Raw genomic sequence first — 22,901 nt, 5'->3', positions numbered from 1 at the left:
AGGTTTCATAGTTGACTTGTCACTTGTCACTATAGATCTGAATACTGTAGAGATTTGTACATTTGTGATTCAGAAAATAAAAAAATCGGGTTCCTCTGGTTTAAGACTTTAAACGGCTATTATTTTAAATGAATCTAATAGCTATACTCTATGGAAACAGCTCACATCAACAAAAAACAAAACAAAAAAAAAACTCCACCTGATGCACTTGAAAAGTAACTTTGGCATCTGTGTGGCAATTCTTTGTTGGTTTTCCAGGTGATCGGTCATCACATTACCTTGACAACTCAAATATTGAAGTAGTGGTTGTATTCCAGACAAGGATGTGTCCATTAAAAAATAAAATAAAAAGTGGTGTATGAAACTAAGTGAAAGAAAGTGAAGTGGTCTTGAAGCTTTGATGTTATAGTAGACCTGCTAGAAAAATTAGGACCATTTATGAAGATAAAATCTTCCAAGACATGGTAAGACACCTGTACTTATCATTCCATTTTTCAAGGACAAAATTCACATTCCACTGCTGGTAAATCTAATTTTCCTCAAAAACTAATTGCATATTTCTATTTAACTTGCCTTTGCTTTGAAAGCTCTTTGGTTGATTAAATCTCCAGTCTTCAGATGGGAAGCTTTTCAGGGCATGTGTCTGTGGTCACTGAGGTTTAGGCCTTCAAAGGCAAATCCTATTCCAGTGACATGGGACTAATATTTTCCATATGCTGTCTTGGAAATACTTGGAGCTCACGTAAAGCTCTTCAGCACAAGCTACTGACATTTTGAAGTGTTTTTTTGGGGGGGCTTCTGTAGTGTGAAATTTAAGAATTTATTTTCTTTGAGAGGTAAGGTATCCAAGTCGCAACATCTAGCTACCGGGTGACTCAGGGCTCAGTTCTTGGACTACTTCTCTTTTCCATCTACATGGCATCACTTCATTCAGAAACATGGGTTTTCATATCACTGCTATGCTGATGTAACATTATGAAACTATACTTTATTAACATTACCTAGTTCCCTTCACAGGTATCTTAAAGGATTCAAAGAAAGTGAGAAAAGGACTGGTATACAAGAAAATATCAGTTTATTATCACAAATGGTATGGTTAAAATGCAATAACCAGGCCAACAAAAACTCATCAACCCCGCACGCTACTTTTATCTCCTTCTTAATTCCAACCACGCCCCACAGCACCTGCGTGGTGAACCAAGCAAAGGAGGCTAGCCCGCAACAAACCTCCTCCATAGGAAGGGAATAGGTATAAATAGCCTACATAGGCGTACAAGTCTTAAACACACTTAATCTGGTCACACTGATGACACTCAACTCCATCCTGATGATCTGACAATAGCTGATCGCATCTCTGCTTGTCTAACAGACATCTCTTGTTGGATGATAGACCATCACCTTCAACTCATCCTTGCTAAGACAGAACTGATTGTGGTTTCAACAAACCTATCACTTTATCAAAATTTCACCATCCAGTCAGGCTAATCAACCATAACTCAAAAACAAAAACAACTACAAACCTGCAAGTTGTGATTGATGATAAGCTGCATTTCTCAGACTACATTGCTTTATTTATTTATGAATTTTTACATTATTATTTAGTTTTATCTTTGATTCTGTGTTTTTTTTTTTCAACACCTATTCTGTTTACTATAATTATATGTAATACACTCTTCCCACCACAATAACAAATTTCAAGATCTGTCTCATGCTCTCTCTCATGTGTCAGTCCCTGCGAGAGAAGTGGGTAAATATAGCCATCATAACCTGTGTATATTTAGCCATTGTGGGACAGCAAAGTACAGAGATTTTGAACGGACTTTGTGCCTCCTTAAGAGTGCAGTCCCTTAGTTTCCTTCATTTGTTGTGTGCGTGTTTACATTTGTGTGTGGACTCTCATAGGAGCTTCTGAACAGGAGTTCTCTAGAATCACAGAAGCTGGGGTTGATGGAGGAAGTGTCCTGTCTAAAACTGAAGCTGGGGACGATGGAAGAGAAACATAAAGCTGAGGTAAAACTCTTAGAACATCTAAGATAAAACTCAACAGATTCTGATTGCACCCAAAGTTGATTAAGAGATGCAGATTGAAGAACATAGTCTAACTTATTTAGGCTACAACCTATATATATATATATATATATATATATATATATATATATATATATATATATATATATATATATATATATATATATATATATATAAGTTAGACTATGTATATATATATATATATATATATATATATATATATATATATATATATATATATATATATATATATATATATATATAAGTTAGACTATGTATATATATATATATATATATATATATATATATATATATATAAAAGTTATATATATATATATATATCGTAGAACTTTGTGAATTGCACAAATACACTTTTACCACAGATCTGGAGCATGGTGGCACTGATATGTATTCAAAATTGTTGAAATTAAATTATGTAACCTAAGTTCACATGCATAAACAATAAGGACAACAACAACAACAAAACAAAACAAAAATTGTTAGTGAACTAGGTACGCTCAGTTTTTGACCAATAATCTCAAATGTGGCAAAAAAATAAAAAAATAAAAAAAAATATATATGTTTTGTAAACAAAGTATTGCCTCTTAAAGTCTTGTAAACTATTATGTGGTTCATTATTATTATTATTATTATTATTATTATTATTATTGTTGTTATTATTATTATTATTATTATTATTATTATTATTATTATTATTATTATTATTATTATTATTATTATTCAAAGCTGCTGTTATGACTTACATCAAATAATTTGTGTCTTTTAATTTGCAGTGTTCTATTTTCATGTAATTACTATGTTCAGAGTAACTACTGTGGGACAGAACTGGTTGATCTAAAACATACCTTTCCTCTGACATTACGATGTGCTGGCATACGCTGTGTGTGTTTGTGTGGCTGCGAACCTTTCATTTAACCATTACAGGCCTCATGCAATACAAACAGAACAAATTTCAGTTTAATGGTCTTGAGCAGTCTAGTCTAAATGACAAACAGCCAGAGTGTTTTTAGCAGGGATAGAGTGTTAAGAATGACCTCAGCGTGATGTCTAACAACTGCTGGGCTTCACACAGTTAAAGAATGGCACCAATCCACCCGTGAGCATTCCAGTGGCATTCCATTCTCCCCCTCTCTCTCTCACTCTCTCTACCCTCCCTCACAAGGTCCTGTCTTTCTACCTGCTATAGATAGGCCAGTTTGCCATCTAGTTTACCATGCTGTTGGTGTCACATGGCATCTCACATGAAAGTTCTTTCATCCACGTGCTGGACACAGTGCATGTTTTTTTTTTTTTTTTACTTTTATTAGAACACAGGCTCCTTTGCTGTAAAAAATGCTACTGGAGTTTGTGTTTGACAGATTATTATTATTATTATTATTATTATTATTATTATTATTATTATTATTATTATTATTATTTATATATATTTTTAGATTTTTATTTTTATTTTTTATAAACTTCATGGCTGTCTTTGCTTTTGAAAGTTACAGTTATTTTTGTCACAACATTTGGTGGCTGACATACTAAAATTTAAGTAGTTATTATAGGTTGAGCCTTTATGGTTCACACAGGAAAGCCAAGTTCCTTAGCTAATGACAGCTTTATGCATTAAATTGTGAGTTAACTTGATATGTTTTTAAAGATCAGTACCCAGACGATAAAGTTATTTCAAACACCACATTGGAAACTGGTTTGAGTTCAAATCATGATTACCCATACAGTATATCCTGGAAAACTAATTTAGTTACTTGGCTCTTTAACAAAAGCTCTTATATTTGAGACCTTGGCTTGTGTGAAATAGGTCATTGAGATATTTACTTGTGTAAAATAATATTTCAGAAAGCCCAGGCTGATAGGATCAGACAGCATGTTTTCTCATTGCGGTTTGTTTAAAAGGCAATTAAATGAGCTGTTGAGTGATGTTTACGAATTATCTTGATATGTTCCATTGTATTAAACCAACAGAATGTCCTGGAAAAGCAGAATGAAAGAAACACTAATTTGTAAGAAATAGCATGCTCTCAAGATTATGCATAACTTTTAGTTTTTGTTATTGAGTACTCACCTTGTTAAAACAAACAAACTAACTAACTAACTAAAAATACTACATTTATAGTGTATAAAATGACATAGCACAGGTTTTCACTCTTAAGTAACTACAGAACTATGACCTTTGCCTCAATAAACTCTTAATTTGTTTCTAATTAATAGTTAGCAAGGTAGTTGTTAAGTTCAGGTTAGAGTATGATTAATGGAGCGAAAATATGGTAATGCAGAATAAGGCATTAATACAGTATGTGCTTTATAAATACTATTAAGCAGCCAGTATGCTAGTATGCTGCATGCTATTAAGCAACTAGTTAATAGTGAGAATTAGTCCCTAAACTAAAGTGTTCATTTTGGTTTTTAATGGGACATTTCGAAACATTTATGTAACATTTTTATATTCTTTCAAACTGGTATGTTTGAGTTTCTTCGATTGTTTGAAGAGTTAATCTAACACAAAAACATGCAGGTTAACCTTTCCAATCACTAATTTGTACCCATAATGTACATAATTGGATGATGTAATAAATTGACACCTTATGCAGACAATCAGTCCAGAGAAACAACTTCCAGTGACTTTATGTAAAAGTTCAATTCGGCAAAATATGTAACGCTTATATTTAAACTATGAATCTGTTGCTTTTTTGTGGTACTAAACTGTGTTTATGTGTAATGACACTGACTGATAACTATTATACATATTACATTATGTTACCATGCATGACTGATAATGGTTGGGAAGAAAAAATCACAAGAGGAAAGGATATATCAGAGGTTAGAAATCACAAAGGAGAAATGTGATTTAATAATCTAATTATTGGAGCAACCCAAAGAACACAGACAGGAGGAAATCACTGCATGTCTGCGTCCCATAATCCATTCTTTCCACTTTATCTTACCTTCTTTTATCCGTTCTTCCCTATTGCTATTCCTTTCTGACAGAGTGTAGTGAATCTGATTAGCGAGCTTCAGGAGCAGATGTGTAGGATTCGGCAGGAGATCTCTAGTAAGATCCAAGAGAAACCAGCCGAGATGGTCCCAGGGGAAAGTTGTGGCAGTGAGCCAGCACATGCCTCTCTGACTGAGTCAAAGCCAGCGGTGGGTCTGAGACCTGGACACATTTAAACACTGTAGAACTGTAGAATAAAAATTGCAGGCAACACTTTGATCTGACAGGTTTAAAGGCATAGTCTGTAATTTGCAAAAAAAAAAAAAATAATAATAAAATAAAATAAAACATGTTTGTGTTTTTGAATTGGTGTCCAAGTTTGGTAACACTTTATTTAGACAGTCCATTTTAGATATTCCTCTGACTATAAGTAACTTTGCAACTTCATGTCAACTACCAGTCAAAAAGGGTATTAGCAGACAGTCTGCTAATTATTTGCTAACAAATGTTTTTGATGGTCCCTCACCAAGCATTATGCTAACTGTAATTAACTTTGCAAGTATGTAAGTGACTGTACCACAAGACCAGACTTAAGGGTACATTTTCCAAAATTGAGATTTATACATCATCTGAAATCTGAATAAGTAAGCTTTCTGCTAATGTGTGGTTTGTTAGGACAGTACATTTACAAAATATCTTCATGGATCATGATCTTTACTTATTGATCCTATTGATTTTTGGCATAAATGAAAAATCTATAATTTTGACCAATAAAATTAATTGTTGGCTATTGCTACAAATATACTCCAATGCCTTAAGACTGGTTTTGTGGTCCAGGCTCACATATCAACTTATTCTACTAACCCTAACCTTAACCTAATAGTCTAATACTCTAAAGAGAGTTAGTGGACATGTAATTGCAAAGTTACTTATATTTTGTAAATTCTGACGACATGGGCAATCAAAATAAAGTGTAAGAGTTAAAATTGTTTTGTATAAAATGGATGTCATCATTCTATAATTATTCATTGTTATTGATCAATAATCTTTTTTTAGAATGATTTCTAATAGAGCTCCTCAATGACCACCCACATTTACTAAGCTTTGGTTCTGGAATTATTATTATTTTTTTTTATTTTAAAATAATGTTTAACTATTTCAATATTTTGTACAAAAAAAATGTAAATGAACTGTTTTTCAGCTATTTTGTTATTTTTTTTTTTTTTTTTTTTGCAAACACCTTACTGTGATCAAGTATAAACTGTGTAATGGAATTAGTCCTCTTGTTTTTTTAAATGCATTTACTTTTCAGGCAACTTATTGATGCGTTTTATGTTCTAGCACTACAAAATCCCTTATCATATATACAGTCACTAGCTAACATCATCTAGATAGCCTGACATCTAGATGCATTTCCCATTGTCATCTTAAAAGTTTATTTTCTAATTGAGCAAGCTCTTTGTAGAATTTTGGTTAATGCAATTGTACAGCTATAATTTGGCTATTAAACTACTAATTTTAAATGAATATATACTTTATATTAATATAAAGTGTACTATTGCATACAAGCTTTACTGCATATTGGTATATTGTAGCATACCGTGTAAGAAGTTCTGGGAAGGTCTTGCAATTAAGTTTATTTGTTTATTTATTTATTTATTTAATGAAGATTTGAATGTGACTTTTACTTCCAGAACCTATTATATGTCTCTTTTCTGGGTTATACATATAACCCTTTCTATTGTTTAACAGTTTAACAGAAGGGTGCCCAGTCCTGTTCATGGAGATCCACACTCCTGCAAATTCTGCTCCTACTCTACTTTAATTAAATACACCTGAACCATCTGATTAAGACCGGTGTGTTGGTGTAGGGTTGGACCTAGGCTTCCAATTCACTTTTAGACACTCACTCACAAACTTCCCTAAGCACTTACCCTGTGGCGGAATCCCCGCCACCATTTTGAAGTGCGATCCACTTTGTCTTGTGGACGAGGGGAGTTTTTACATGGACATATGGCAAATCTGCTTCATATGCGCACTTCAGGCCTCTCTATAGACCACAATGCAACATGGCTATGGGCCATTGCAGATATTATTCCCACCCTAAACAAATCTATTATATATAAATTATTTTATTTTTATTTTTGTACATTTATAAGAGTCAAAGCATACCTATATACATATAGAATGCTGCACCAAAGTAATTCATAAGGGGAAAAATGTAAACAATAAACCAACCCCATAGCATATTCTAAGTTATCATAGGCTTAGGAGGTTCCAATTCAGCCCATTCCAAGGGTTCCGCCAGTAGTCGGCAGTCATGCACTGTAATCAATAACAAATTCGCCCGTTGGCCTCTGACCATCATGGCCTCCCAACAATCCCCATATCTGCTGATTGGCTTCATCACTCTGTCTCCTCTCCACCAGTAAGCTGGTGTGTGGTGGGCATTCTGGCGCACTATGGCTGCCGTCGCATCATCCAGGTGGATGCTGCACACTGGTGGTGGATGAGGAGATACCCCCTGACTATGTAAGCGCTTTGAGAGTCTAGAAAAGCGCTATATATATGTAAAGAATTATTATTATTATTATATATCAAAGTAAACGAGATGAAGGGAAGAAAGCAAGTGAAGGGATTACAAAAGTGAACTGGAACGCAGACCTAAAATCTGCTAGTATCACAGCTGTATGTGAAAGTAGTAGTTGACGCAGGATCTATTTGCTATAATATTAAAATGTATTAAACAAAACTCAGGATGCATGAAACTGGACAACAAAATAGAACACTAAAACAACTCAACTGAATTGAACACAGGACTTAAATATACAGATAACTAATCAGGGTAAGCAGAAACATCTGTGAACTACAGTTATCTTAAATAAAATAAATTTACCAGTGGTGGGAAAATTTAAACAAAAAATATTGGGTCAAACACAGGAACAAGGAAATCTAGAACAATACCCAAACAGACCTGAACATACATGTGCTGGTAGGTATATCTCCAAGAACAGGATTGGACAGCCCTGCCTAAATTGACCATGGTAATCCATGATGTATTGCAGGAATGTACACAATATCTATCATTTTGCAGATTTCTTTTTAATATGGGGACATTATTTATTCCCATATAACATTATTCATTATCGGTGTGTGTATTATTACACAGAACCTGCTTCAGGAGCTCAATATGCTCAAGCATCGAGTTGACGAGCTGGAACAGGAGAAGATGCAGTACGAGCAGAAACTCAAGGTGACACAGGTACTGCAACACAACTGTGATTGTGAATCACAAAGGAACACATTTTGTCCCAAAGTTGTTTTTCACATATTCCAATGTAGCTCATGTTGTGAACTGTGGTCAATGTAGCAATTTTTCTGCTCTTTATAATGCTTTATTTTATTTATAATTACATGTATTTAATACTCTTTTAAACATGTATGTGTACTATGGCTTGTTATTAATGCAAATCATTTTAATTAATTAATTTGTACATTTTTGGCTATATCATAATGTGTTTCTATTCTCTCAGGAAGAGATCATGAGTTTACAGCAGCTGTTGAGCTGTAAGAACTCTGAGATAGAGAGTCTACAGGCTCAGCTGCTCTCCAGAGCTCCAGTGTCTGTAGACAGCGCAGAAAGAGGTGCTGCTTTCTCTCTCAAAATCCATCTAAATGTCTGCCCTGATGCAGTCAATACTAGTGTTAAAGGCAATTTAGCCATTTGTATTTTTCACAGCTGTGTCTAATTAGTTCTGCATGTTAATGCATGTTAATTAGTGATAGGCTGGCATTTCTCAATTTAAGATCATTTGTCCCATGACTGTAGTTGTAGTTCTGCTGTTTTTAAATCAGTTGTTTGTTCGACTAATTTGTTTGTCTCCCAGAGAGTTCAGGGAATGTATGAATTACATATGCATTTAGTTTTGCATGCAGTTTTTGCATCGAGATGTTGTTAATTACATACAGTACTATGTATGAATAGCAGTATGAGTAGAATGTCCAAAAATGCACTATTCATAAAACAGTAGGTAAAACATACCTAAGCGACTTGCTGCTTCCGAGCGAGGTTCTGAAAAGTATGGCTGATGTTGCAGACTTTATAGAACATACTTTATTAATGGCCAAGAAGTAAGTTATTCATCAAACATAGTGCATACACTGACGGCACATTAATTTCAGCAGCACATTGTCATTATTCTTGTAATTCCCTTTTGTGCTGTTACAATAGTGACAATGAAATTGTGCACTTAGCTTTTAAATTGTATCTGCATTACCCTGGTCATTAGCTCCCTTGCTCTTTAGATTTTAGCATTAGCCTTTGGAAAATACATATCCATCAATCACTAATGTTGGCAGCAGTTTTTAATAATTGCCATATGTGTATGCTGTGTGGTGTGGTAGCTAACTTTTTTTTTCTTCCTTACTACCATTCATTTAAAATTAGAGGGGATATACAGAAGGAGACTCAACACCAAACGTAAGCTTGTTTATATTATTATATTATATAACTTCACATACAATTCTAGAAAGATTAATGCAAAATTCATCTGCATACATAAAACCCATTTCTGCATTTGATTGTTTAAGTTCTCACATGTTTCATTGTTTTATGTGACCACATAAACTGCCACGCCTCTGTAAGTGTCTTGTGAACTGGTGACTCTAAAATTAAGTCATAACCATTTATTGCTCCACTTGGCTTTCCTTGGAAAAGTAAGATCAGTGAAATTCCTATTTTCCATGTCTCTGTACTTTAATTATATTCAGGGTAGTAAATCCTAAACATTTGTGAGGTCTATTTAATTCTAGACTGTAGTTACTAGACACTGTAAACAATCTTGGAGATCTTGAATATATAGTTTGTGCAAATTGTTCATTTCTTTCTATCTTTTTTCTTTGTTTGTTTGTTTGTTTGTTTGTCTGTCAACAGATCAGGAGCTACAAAGGCTGAAGACAGGAATGGAAACACTTATTGAAGCAAATGATGAAAAGGTAGGATTTTTTTTTTTTTTTTTTTTTTTTGTAACTTGAAATATAAGAAAAAAAAATATGGAATTTGGAATTTCCAGTTTTATTTATTTATTTATTATTAGTGACCGTAACGATATGACTGACTGAATAAATAAATAAACCTGGAAATTCCAAATTATAGCTCCCTGTTTCAGCTCTCTCCTCACCATGTTCACAGGGTGAGCAAGAGTAATTTTGAGCACACTGGAACCTTTGTTCCTCACACTGCCCTGTGTTTATGGACTTAAGTGTGTAGAATGTCAGTGGAATTGAAGCCAGAACCAGTTTCCCCATACATGTTCCAAAAACTTAGACTTACAGTACCTGTGGCAGAGACTGTCTTGTGTTTTTTTTTTTTCTTCAGGATCGTCAAATAGAAGAACTCACTCTCCTCCTCAGCAAGTTCAGACAAATGAATTATATCATGAATTTAGTTCAAGGTAAATTCTTAAAATATTTTTTACCTGTTTTATCAGAAAGTCAAAAGTTATATACTCATCAAAACCATTTTATAGATATTTGCCATTATATATTTATAATACAAAAAGGGCACTATGATCATACATTAAAAAATGTGCATAACTGCATTTTTTTTTCCTAACAATCTCATTTTTATTCAAAGTCAAATGATTAACGTTTGCTGATCGGGTAGAAATAATTAAATGAAGAGTGCATCGTTTCTTGGAAATGTCAATGAAATTAAACAAAACCAAATGATTATTTTGCCAACACTTTTTTGGAGTTATGCTCAGGTTTTTAAATATTGAAATCCAGACTGCTACCCTAGTGAAAAATAAATATACTAAAATGTACTGTATTTGAAATACATTTATTGTATGCCAAGTATACTACAAATATATTTTCATAATTTTTGTACTTAATAAAAATACCCTGCAATTGTACTTTTATTTTACTAAACTGGTATAACTAATGACCAGGTTTCTCAAACGTCTTAAGCCAGAAATAGGCCTTAGTTAAATTAAAATATTAAAGCAAGTTTTACAAAAATGTCTTAGAAGAAAACTTTACAGGTGTGCATCCTGACACAGAAAAATGACACTGACATATTTTAAGATATGTCAGACCAAGATATTTTCAGCTGAGACTTTTCAATTTTAGTCTGGGACTAGCTTAAGCCTTGCCTGTTATACTGGGGGAAAGACTACTAGATCGAAACTACTAATTTTGTACTTTAATCAATGCACTTGATTTGTGTGGACTAACTAAGTCCAACTAAGTCCAACTAAAGATATACTGAAGTATATTTGATTGTGCTAAAGTGGAACGTTTGCAAGTATACTTCATGTACACTTTACATTTAATTCATTAAAGACTGATTTGTTAAATTTTTATAAAATCTTCATCAATAGTGACATTAAAGTCGGAATAAAGTTGGAAAATTTCTTAATCAGTAAGTCTTGAGTGATATGTCAGTAAATATTTTAATATGGATTAACTATACTTATTATGAAATAATGTATTTTAACTAGAGTATAGCTTAATGATATGTAAATTATGCCTTCCTCAGACCCAGAAGACAAATCAGCACAAATAAGCAGTGAAGATGGTAATCAGAACGGGACTGTAAAGATGAAGACTTTAACACATAAAGCTCATGCTGAGGTGTGTGTGTGTGTGTGTGTGTGTGTAGGTTCATAATTATGAGTGGCTGCTGACACTTACATTTCCTGAACCATTTCTGAATTTATTATGTTTTGTCTTTGATAAAGCTGACCTTTAGTAGCTCATCTCCTCTGCTGTTTTCATCAGTTTCTTCTCAGAAAGATGCAAATCCTAGGTAACAGTGTTTGCACATTGCATTCTACTAATTTCAAACAGTAGAATACATTTCACATATAAAAAATTAATGCTATTTTTTTCTCAGGTCCATCGGTATGGGAGACTTTGAAGGCAGCCCAGCACAAAAGGTTTGACCAAACAACCAGTCTAATTTGTTTAACTCTGATAGATGTTGATAGAGAATAATTTATTTATGGTTGTGTGTGTGGTTTACACTGAGCTATTAAAATCCAAAAATTATATTGACATGCCAAGGTTCTTTCTAGTGGTTCTTTCTAGTGGTTCAGTGGTTCAGGTTCATCTTTTTTAGACTGTGAATGGTAAACTGGCAGCTTGTTCTTTCAGAGGAGGTATATACATCATTGTCTTCATTTATTAAAGTCATAATATTTTACTCTTAATCGTCTAGTTGAAATAATACTAAATAAGTCAGTATAACTGAAATCATGGCCATATTTTTATTATGAGTGGTTTAATGTTGATGCTACAATAGGAGGCTTTTGAAGATTAAACATCTCTGCAGCAGCCATTATTACCTACACTTCACTTCTCACCCATTTTTATAGACTCAGCCAGCTGATAACAAACGTCCAACACACCCAACAGAGAAGGGAGAGAGTGAAGTGAGTGACGCATCGGAACAGAGGACACCAGAGAACAAGAATGAAGACGTCATCCTTAGTATGAGATCCTTTCATAGTACCTTTCTCATATTGTGAAGACACTGCTGATTCTTTTAAACCTATTATAATAATTTAGTATTTACCTTTTGAAGATAGAGGTTATTTTCTGAGAGCAGGTAATCTTGCATAATTTGACTATTGGCATAGTCCATATTGGAGATTGTTCTAGCCAAGATCTGAATTAGAAAAGTCCATCTGAATGACATGAGAAGTGACTAACCATTTTGACTTTGTATGCAACTTTTATAAGAGCACGTACTATAATTCTGAAATAATTTATTAACTTCAAATTAATTAACTTTAAAATTAATTATTTACCATTCTAAAAATAATAATAACAATAATAATAATAAAAATCAGTCATAGTCCAAATGCAAATAGCAGAGATATATGTATTTATATTATTTGAACAAGTATCTTGATTTCCTGCTTATGTGTGTGTTTGATCTCTCTGGACATACCCACCCATCTCTGGTGAAATATTTTTTTTTGGAGTAAAACCACTTTGACCGTTCCTAAAACCCTGTGCCTTTTATGTACTCTTATGAAAGGGTCTCCATCAAAAACCAGATCTATCATGTGGGCCCCACCTGTTCAGGACCCACCCTGTAGCTGAAGCTTGACTGAAGGGAGGCAAATCATTGCCAGATGCCCAAACATGCTTTGATAAGCATGGCGACTGTAGGCAGGCCTATGAAAACCTGCTCTGTTAGTCTCCATTAGCACAGCTGCTTTCATTTAATTTAAATCTCTAACAATGAGCTAATAGTACTGAAGACAAAAAAAAAAAAAAAAAAAAAAAAAACTCTGCACAGCAAATCTTTTGTCTTTGGTAATTGCATGTAAATTTAACACGTGTAACTCATACATAAAACTGTGTAATAGGGCTGAATGCCACAATCAAATCATTCCCTCCTTTACTCCTTTTTTCACTGTTTTGTAATTTTAAAAAGACACTGTGTGTATTTATAGGAATATTCCAGTTTATTTTTAGCAATACACCACTCCTATATTTTTCCGTAACTGATAACAGCAGAAAATAAATTAAATCCTCTTAGTTAGAAAAAATAAAATAAAATACAAAGAATGGAAAAATGAACTTTAGATTAAAGCCATAGCCGTCAAGCATGCAGAACTGAAATTAATTATTCAATTATTACACTATTTCAGAATTATAACCATAACAGTTAAACATTATCACATGTTAACATGGGATTAGAATCACTCTTCTAACTTGTAAATGCATGCATACATACATGCTGTCAAGATATGCTGCCAGAAGGAACAATGGAGCCATGGATAAACAAAACTGTTATTTATTAAATTCAACACACAGTGTAAATGCAAACTTGGAAGGGAAGGAAGACACATGTACACAACTGGTAGACCCAACAAACTCAGACTGAACAGACTGGGGCTTAAATACACAGGATAACAAGGGAATTGGGAGGAACAGAGGTGAACAGAATGACTAATCAAGAGACAACGAGGACAGGGACAGGAACCACCAAACAACAAACAAGGGCACATGAGGGAGAAACTGGGTCATGGAGAGTAAAACAGGAATGACCAAACAAGGGAACATGAGGTAGAAACTCACAGGGAGCAAAACTTAAAGACAGTCCAATACTGACATTTTGACATTTCACCACCCTCCCGGAAGGCGTGTATTTTTGTTGCAGAACCAACAGAGGGAAGGATGGTGGGAACTGGGAGTATGCTCTGGAGGAGGACAGACCCCCGAGAGGATGGTTGCAGAAAAGTCTGGGGAGGTGACATTGGAAGGAGGAGCCAAGGAGGAAACAGGAGGGACTTGGAGCATGTGGTGCCAGTACTCAGGCCACAGCCATAAGGACGACTGTCTGTGAAGCCATTGGAGGGAGAAGCCATGGAGGAGGAAGGGCTGATGAATTCAGGGGGCCAACCAACTGTGGTGGAGCAGGTGGTGGAGGATCCCAAGGCAGAGACAGAGAGCCAGTGACCCAGGGCGATGGTGAGGATCCGGAGGGCAGAGGCAGAGCAGATGGCGACCGAAGCAGAGGCGGGGAACCAAAAGGCCATGGTGGAGCTACAGCAACAGAGGACTGAGGAGGAGCATAAGCATTGGAGGAACCGGACAAGGCCGGGGGGACAAGGCACAGCTGGAGGAGTGGAGTCCCAAGGCGATAGATGATTGACAACTGAGTAAGGCGAAGCCTGAGGGATGAGAAAGCCTGGTGGAGCCAGTGGACTGATGGGCCATGGCGGAGAGTTCAAGTTCAAGTGGAGATCGCACCATATTGATGGGCTGAAGGTGACCAGAAGGTTTGCCAGACAACAGCAGTAGAGGAGGCTGAAGATGAGGATGGGTGGTTATTTGTGAGCCTCCAGGCTTAACTTGGGATAAGGAGCCCTCTCAGGGCTGGACGTGGGGACAGGAAGCTTCTTTGGCCTTAACAAGAGAACAGGGACTTTCTCAGGGCTAGACATGGGGCAGTAACTTTCTCTGGGCAAAACTCAGGAAAGGGAGGGACAGAGTTCACCAATAGAGGAGGGAGGAAAGGGGGCAGGTCGGTAAAGATAAACAGTTTTTCTCTGCTTTGCATTCTCGAAAATCCCTTTTCAGCTTACTCTCATCTACATTGCATGGGGTGGATCTCCTCTCCATGCACTCTCGGTCCACAGTTTTTCAGTATATGCGTTTTGAGGCTATTTTTTTCCTGATAACCTCTTAGACTCCAGAGGGTTAAACATCCCTAAAGGGAATGCGTAGATACCTTGGTATCACTCTGATTCGGACGAGAACGCTGCCTCATCTAGATCACACCCTTTAGGTTCTGCTTACCTCCTCGTTGCCCACGATTCCTCTAACCCCTGCCCGCAGGTGGGGGAGGACCGCAAGTTGCGACACTAGCCTTCTGTGCCCGTCTTTGATCCTCGGATCAAGACAGGCCAGGACCCCTATGTTGTTCGGGCTCAGACCTGGACCTTCATGGAACGAAGGAAGGATCTGAAAGCAGCAGAGTGCGCCTTTGTCTCCCTGAACTTCTCAGTTTGCCGTCTCAACGGAAATACCGACAATTTTCGAAGGCGAAACCTGAGCATCGAGAAAAAAGCCTTTTCTTTCCTTCCGATGTCTGCCAGGTTCATCCACAGATGTCTCTCCACTGCCACCATGGCCGCCATAGTCCCGCCCATGGCGGATGCAGCCTGCTTGGTAGCATGGAGAGAGATCCGTGGTGCGGCGCAGCTCAGCTACCTGATCAGAAAAAAGGCCCCTGCGTCTGATATGCTTGAAGCACCAGCATTGTGTGTAATAAAGCCACAGCCTGACCTGCTACTGTGTATGCCTTGTCATTTAAAGCTGCAGTAGGGAACTTTTGATGCTCTAGTGGTTAATAAACAGAACTGCTCACGTCTTGCGGAAGAACATTGTAGCCGAAGCTACTTCTCGCTGTTTATGTCTATGAAGAATCACAAAGGTACTGGGTTACTCCGCCGTGGTACCCCCGAAGCAATCTAAAATAGTCAGAATATAAACACTTATTATAGGTATACCCTAGTGATTCAGGACAAGCTAAAAACACGGTTTGGAAAATGGATTCATGGTGTACTTGCTTATTATGTTCATTTTTCTACATTTTGGACACAAACAAAGTTACGGACCGCAGCTCTGAGTGGTTGTTTTTTTTACCAGGAGCGGATGGCTTTCTGCAAATGGCAATAGGACCACTGGAAGGAGCCAGAGGAGCTTGATTTTTTTTCACAGATTATCTGTCTCATATTCTACTGTCAAGACATAATGACAGGTTTAACAAATATGTAAAAAATATATTTTTACAAAAGTTCCCTACTGCAGCTTTAAGCGATATTATTTTCTGAAGGGGCCTAAATGGCAACGAGGGAGATTAAGACAGGATGTTGGAGGACTATGGTCAAAAAGATAATTTTCACTCATTAACCTCCAACAGCTCTACATATGCAGGGCAGAAGAACTGAGAAGGCTCAGCCTCAGCGTCTTCACCATCCTCAAATATTTCCTGGTTTTCCTGGGTCCAAACCCAGCAGAGCACTAACCTCAGTATCAGAAAGTTTAAAGATATAACATCATCCTCCCGAGGCTCTCTCTAGTCTGCCGCCATCATGAGCGTGAAAGGTAAAGTCCCTCTTTAAACCATTCAGACAGATCACCTGTATTCTCACAAGCTCATTCTCCTCCGTGCCTCAGCAGCGACAGGTCTTGAACCACGGGAAGCAGATGGCTGCCTTTTTTTTTTCCTTTTTCTTTCAGAAGAGAGACGCATGAGAGTGGAGCTTTTTCCATTGAAAAAATGTTCACGATGCACGCATATTGCCTCCTCAAAGACATCGCGCGCGTGCTCTTCACCCAAACATATGACGCAAAGATTGTGTCAAATAACGCCGACATGGATGCACACATTGTCAAATAACGCCGACATGGATGCACACATTGTCTAAACGCTTGCTAGTTGTCGCCTTGATAAACAGAGAAAGATCGGTCTTACCGGTTCTTTCAGATGTACACTTCAATCAGAACAGTCAGTGAAGACGAAGAAGATGAATGACGTGTTCTCCCGGTGCTTGTCTATAGTCGAGCCGATAGTGACGTCAGAGGCTGTCGCCAGCCAACAAGTTGGTGTTTTTTCAATGTATGCTGCAGACACGGGTCACAACGAGGTGTTCCCCATAGCAGCCCCTAGAGGATGCAGTTCGAAGTTCCCTTGAAAGGGAACTGCTGGTTTCGTCTGGTCAGAGGAGAACTGGCCCCCCAACTGAGCCTGGTTTCTCCCAAGGTTTTTTTCTCCATTCTGACACCGATGGAGTTTTGGTTCCTTGCCACTGTCGCCTCTGGCTTGCTTAGTTGCTTAGGCCACTTCATTTACAGTGATATCATTGACTTGCTTGCAAATGAATGCATAGACACTATTCAAACTTAACAGAGTTGGCATCACTAAATACAGTGATGAACTGTCTTTAACTGTCATTTTGCATTACTGACACACTGTTTTCCTAATGAATGTTCAGTTGCTTTGACGCAATGTATTTTGTTTAAAGCACTATATAAATAAAGGTGACTTAACTTGACTTGACTTGACTCTGCGGAGGTTCTCTGCCGGAAGCGGCATTTGAAAGTGGCAGTGAGTTCCTGGAGATCACGCACTCATGTCCAATACACTGCACAAACCTGAGTGTCTCTGTGAGCAGAGGCACAGACAAAACAGGCCAGCAGGAGACAGTACTGTCTGATGTTCTCTTTTTATTCTGAACACAGAATAGCAACTTACACAGGCAATGCCATATCACAAGTTCCTCCCCTACATATCTCTTTCTATGACGGTGACAGCCACACTTTTACATAACAGGGCAGTAAATGAGCCAAACCCATCCAAACTTATTTAAACATAAACACACATAACGTTGTATCAAAAACACAACCATCTTCCTTAAATAACACATAAATCAATTCTAAACAATTACTCATAATGCACTTGGCTGCTAGCGTTCTTATTATACATACATTAAGTAAAATTGAATAATGAACATTTGCACATGTTGAACTTCCTCATAATAATGCCTTACTTTTTTTTTATTTTTTTATTTCCTTGAAAATATTTTGTATCATTCTGTTGCTGGTTTATGGTACTTGCCATTAAGCAATAAGTAATAACTTTATTATTATTATATATCATGATATGTAAAAATTGATAGCCTGAATGCACTGTAAGTCTCTTTGGATAAAAGCGTCTGCTAAATGCATAAATTTAATTTAATTTTTAATTTTTAATTTTTAATTTTTAATTTTTAATTTATTATTTATTTATTTATTTATTTATTTATTTATTTATTTATTCATTCATTCATTTATTTTGTCCCCCAAAGGAATTACAGAGAAAATTAAGGACAGAACAAATTCTGACATTTCTTCAGTGTCTTCTGGAGTTGACTCTGGCCAGCAGTCTCCTGTTTTACAAGAAAATGTAAAAAATAGCAGCATACACAAACTTTGGGGAAAGTGAGTTGATTATTACCAGGTTTAATTGCAACATTAAATTGTGAAAATTCCACAGTTACTTGCATCTTCCTAATGAAAAACAAGCATCTGACAGGATGTGTTTGTTTTGAGGATGAAGAGGACAGGTGTGCTCTCAGATGACATTGAGCCCACTCACTTCAAGAGAGGAGGGTTCAGGGCCACTGCTGGGCCTCGGCTAACACAGACTCCTGATTCTGGGTGCTCATCCCGGTAAAGTTTCCTTCATAAACAGAACGGGACAGAGGTGCAATAGACATTGAAAGGACAATAAGGCTAAATAACTGTTATTACTCTGATGATGTTATTATGTTGTCATCATTAGTGCACACATACCTTTCTCTAAGTGGACGACAGAACAAGTGTGTGGTTGGCTGGAGGACATTGGTTTGGGGCAGTATGTCAGTTTGGCACGTCAGTGGGTGGACAGCGGAGAAACCCTTCTCTCTGCCACTCCGCAGGAGCTTGAGAAGGTTTATTTTTTGTTTATATAATTTCATATTTTGTTTATGTTGCCGTCTATGTTGGCCTGTCACTATGGGTTATATTAATAAGAATGTACTCTGCATGATGTAACATGATTAACCATGGTTTATTCATTTATTTTTTATATTATGTTTTATTATTGTTTAAAGTACAGTTTCCATGACTCTTATGTGCTGTTTTCAACAGGAGATTTGTATTAAACATTCTCTGCACAGAAAAAAACTACAATTGGCTCTCAGAACTTTTAGTAACAAGACGAGGGAGAAATCTTCAGAACTGGATCACATCTGGGTTACACGTATGTAATACTAATAATGAAATTAGATAGATTTGAAGGAAATACAACTGCTTGCTTTGCGAAAACCCTACTTTTCATCTGTAGGTTGGCTTGACGACATTGGTTTACCACAATACAAAGATCAGTTCTATGAAAGCAAGGTGGATGGTCGCATGCTACAGCACCTAACAGTGGTGAGACCAGAAGTTGCCTCTATCCCTGTGTTAAAAATACTGAGTAACAATATATTCACATATTTTACCCTTTAAAAACTGATGTTCTTTTCTCACAGAATGATCTCTTGTTCTTGAAAGTCACCAGTCAGCTTCATCATCTGAGCATTAAATGTGCCATCCATGTTCTCCACGTTAATAAGTTTAACCCAAACTGCCTGAGACGCAGGCCAGGGGATGAAGTAAGACAAATAGCAGATTAAAAACTCACCATTTCAACTTCAGAATTATATAGGATACATTGCCACAAAGGACAAAACTTGGGATTTTTTTTTTTTTTTCAGAATAAGACATCTCCATCCGAGGTAGTGCAATGGTCCAACCATTGTGTGATGGAGTGGTTGAGGTCAGTGGATTTGGCTGAATATGCTCCAAACCTTAGAGGCAGCGGTGTTCATGGAGGCCTAATTGTGAGTTAGCTTTCACTGGTTATTAAAGTACTAAAGCTAATGAGGTTTAAATATTCCCATACATTAAATATACTATAGATGTCATGGAGATGGCAGGATTGTCCAATCCAGCAAGTGAAACCATTTCTAATACACTGCAGTCTCTATATTGATGGCTACCACTTTTTTATAGGCATTTATTGGTCAAAAACTGAGGGGTCACATTATTTAGCACTCAGATACTTGTCCTATTAAAATTAACAACATTTAGAACTGGGCTATGTAGTGAATTAGCTCAAAAGGGAAATGTATTTACATAATTACAATTAATTATATTTAGTTATCTTTGCTGCCAGAAGTAACTGCAGAATAATTAGTACATTCAGTGGAATTTCAAATTTACTAATAAAATACACTTTTTTTTTTTTTTTTTGCCACAGAAAACTGAGTGACACACATAAACATAAGCACACACACACACACACACACACACACACGCACACACACACAAATGTGTTCCACAAATAAAAAAATGGGGAGACATTGGGTCCAAAATGCAAAAGTTTCACACTGTGTTTCTCTGTTGAATACACAACCGTGTGTGCATGCACACACACACACACACACACACACACACACACATAGAGTAATCTGACACTGTAACAGAGAAAATTGAGAATATGTGAAATGAAATCAATGGATCAAATAAAGGGGAGACATTGGGTCCAAAATGCAAAAGCCACACACCGTCTCTCTCTTGAACACATGTAAACACACAAACACACAGAGAGAGAGAGAGAGAGAGAGAGAGAGCTGTGAGGCTGGTAAGCAGAGGTGTCAAGTAACGAAGTACAAATACTTCGTTACTGTACTTAAGTAGAAATTTGGGGTATCTATACTTTACTTGAGTGATTATTTTTCAGCAGACTTTTTACTTCTACTCCTTACATTTTCAGGCAAGTATCTGTACTTTCTACTCCTTACATTTTAAAAATAGCTTCGTTACTGCTATTTCATTTCGGCTTGTTTTCATTCCGGCTTGTCATCATTAAAAAAAAAAAAAAAAACCTATCCAGATAAATCGCGCCATCCGGATGGAGTGAATTTGATTGTGGTTGGATGAGAAGTATAAACAGATACCATTCCGACACCCTATTGGTCTTTACGCGATCCATCGCACCTGCACGTGACACAAATCACATCACAGTCCAGCCAGGACAGTTTTGGGTTCGTTTATCAAAATATATATTTCTTAAAAGTAGGGTTGGGTATGGAACCGGTATCCGATCGCCTCAGAGTCAGTCCGCTTAAATTTCACATGAAACCAGCGTCAGACCGGTCTCCTCCCGTCTTTCAGCGCGCTCTTCAATCCGCAGAGGCGCAGACCGCGAACGGAGCAGCGCATGCGCACTTAAACAAACAGAGGACACAAGGTATGTGTTTATCGATAGATTGTTAGAATATCCATATCTGTGCAGTTCTTTGTCATAAATACAGTTTACAAAAAGTCACGAGGTAGCAGTCGGTTTCTCATCTGTAAAGTTTTCGCTCATCACACCACAGCCGTTTCCTCCAGCGAAAATCTAGCCCTTAACACATATGAACGAACACATACTTTAATTACACTTACTAAAATATACTTAATTTAATCATACGTACTTTATACATACACTACTGTGCAAAAGTCTTAGACACTTTAGTATTTTCACTTAAAAGAATGGTGTTCGGACAGTTATTTATATATTTTGCTGTAGTATGTCAGTATAAAATATCAGTTTACATTTCCAAACATTAATTTTCCCGTTGTCAGACTGCTTGTGCATTCAGAATCGCACTAGATTATTACTAAAATTAATGACCAACTGGTATTTCCTACTGACACACTACAGCAAAAGATATAAATAACTGGCTTAAAACCCTTTTTGGGGAGAAAATACTAATTTTTCCATAAGACTTTTGCACAGTACTGTATTTTAAAAACGACATTGTTGCTACTTTATAAAGAATGACCATACAGTAATTCACAGAACTGATTTAAAACAGTGACAGACAGCACTCATGTTAACTTTTATATCAGAGTGAGTGACAGAGATACAGTAGAAACATTATGTGTGCTTTTGTATTAAATAATGACCCAGATTGTGAAATACATTTATTAGCCTTAGATTAAGGGAAGCACAACTTGCACAACAAGCTATGGATTTATTTTAAATATTTGTAATGTTCTTTAAAGTTATCCATAGTTTTTTTGTGTTTCTTTTTTTTAAAGTATCGGTTCAGGCACCGTTTAGGAGCCGGTACCATTTTAAAAGTATCGAAAAGGCACTGGACCCTATTTAAAAGTTATTATTTCTCACTGGCTCATTTACCAAATGAGTGCTTTTTCTTCGTCCTCCACAAATTAAGCTACTGTAGGTAGTTCGGTAGCGAGATGTTTTAATAAATTAGCGTTTTCGATTGACGATGCGATTGACAATGTTGTGATAAGTAGGCTATACCAACTTTGTAACTCGTTACCCCCCGAACACTGGACATAGCAGACGTATGTACCAAATACAAGAAGCTATCAATCAAGAAAGTATCAGGATTATGATTTCTTTTTCAGTTTTAGTTTTTGATCAATCACTTGGATTAATCATTCATTTTGACAGCACTATAATGTTAACTGTAAATAGACCACCATACAAGTGTAATTGTTACTAAGCCTGCACCAATGTTCTTGTCCATTGCCCTCACAGATTCCTGCAGCTAATCATGGATGTACATAAACATTCCATTAAAAGTTATTGATGACAAGCCTCTGAAGTTTGACTTTTTGCACTATAACAATACTTATTGGCAACTAGTCATCATATCTCTAGTCCTTTAATGTATTTGCATTGTACTAAAGTGCGTTCATTTTAAATGGGCATATATGCGGCTGAGGAAGACCTGAAGGTCGAAACGTTGCTTAATTAAATTCCTCTGGAGCAGTAGTTTTCAGTGTTCAGACTTCACTTCTTTAT

General features: G+C 36.5%; 1 protein-coding gene across 6 annotated transcripts in view; it reads left to right on the top strand.

The window, feature by feature from the left end:
* The window catches only part of LOC113118545 (liprin-beta-2), a 37,175-nt gene that overhangs the window by 8,200 nt on the left and 6,074 nt on the right, over window positions 1–22,901 (top strand). Inside the window, exons 1-19 of one of the 6 annotated variants that reach the window (XM_026287798.1) lie at window positions 39–1,747; window positions 1,903–2,010; window positions 5,038–5,193; window positions 8,154–8,246; window positions 8,518–8,629; window positions 9,432–9,464; window positions 9,918–9,979; window positions 10,362–10,437; window positions 11,526–11,620; window positions 11,728–11,795; window positions 11,883–11,925; window positions 12,364–12,478; window positions 18,361–18,493; window positions 18,605–18,724; window positions 18,837–18,984; window positions 19,184–19,295; window positions 19,380–19,468; window positions 19,567–19,689; window positions 19,792–19,917. In XM_026287798.1, the coding sequence (XP_026143583.1) occupies window positions 1,709–1,747; window positions 1,903–2,010; window positions 5,038–5,193; window positions 8,154–8,246; window positions 8,518–8,629; window positions 9,432–9,464; window positions 9,918–9,979; window positions 10,362–10,437; window positions 11,526–11,620; window positions 11,728–11,795; window positions 11,883–11,925; window positions 12,364–12,478; window positions 18,361–18,493; window positions 18,605–18,724; window positions 18,837–18,984; window positions 19,184–19,295; window positions 19,380–19,468; window positions 19,567–19,689; window positions 19,792–19,917 (1,851 nt within the window). In that variant the 5' untranslated portion in view covers window positions 39–1,708. The other 5 variants (XM_026287799.1, XM_026287796.1, XM_026287800.1 and 2 more) reach the window with 5 other exon arrangements.

This window comes from Carassius auratus, chromosome 18, assembly GCF_003368295.1.
Source record: "Carassius auratus strain Wakin chromosome 18, ASM336829v1, whole genome shotgun sequence".
NCBI classification, from domain to species: Eukaryota; Metazoa; Chordata; class Actinopteri; order Cypriniformes; family Cyprinidae; genus Carassius; species Carassius auratus.
This window is presented reverse-complemented; position numbering and strand designations above follow the sequence as displayed.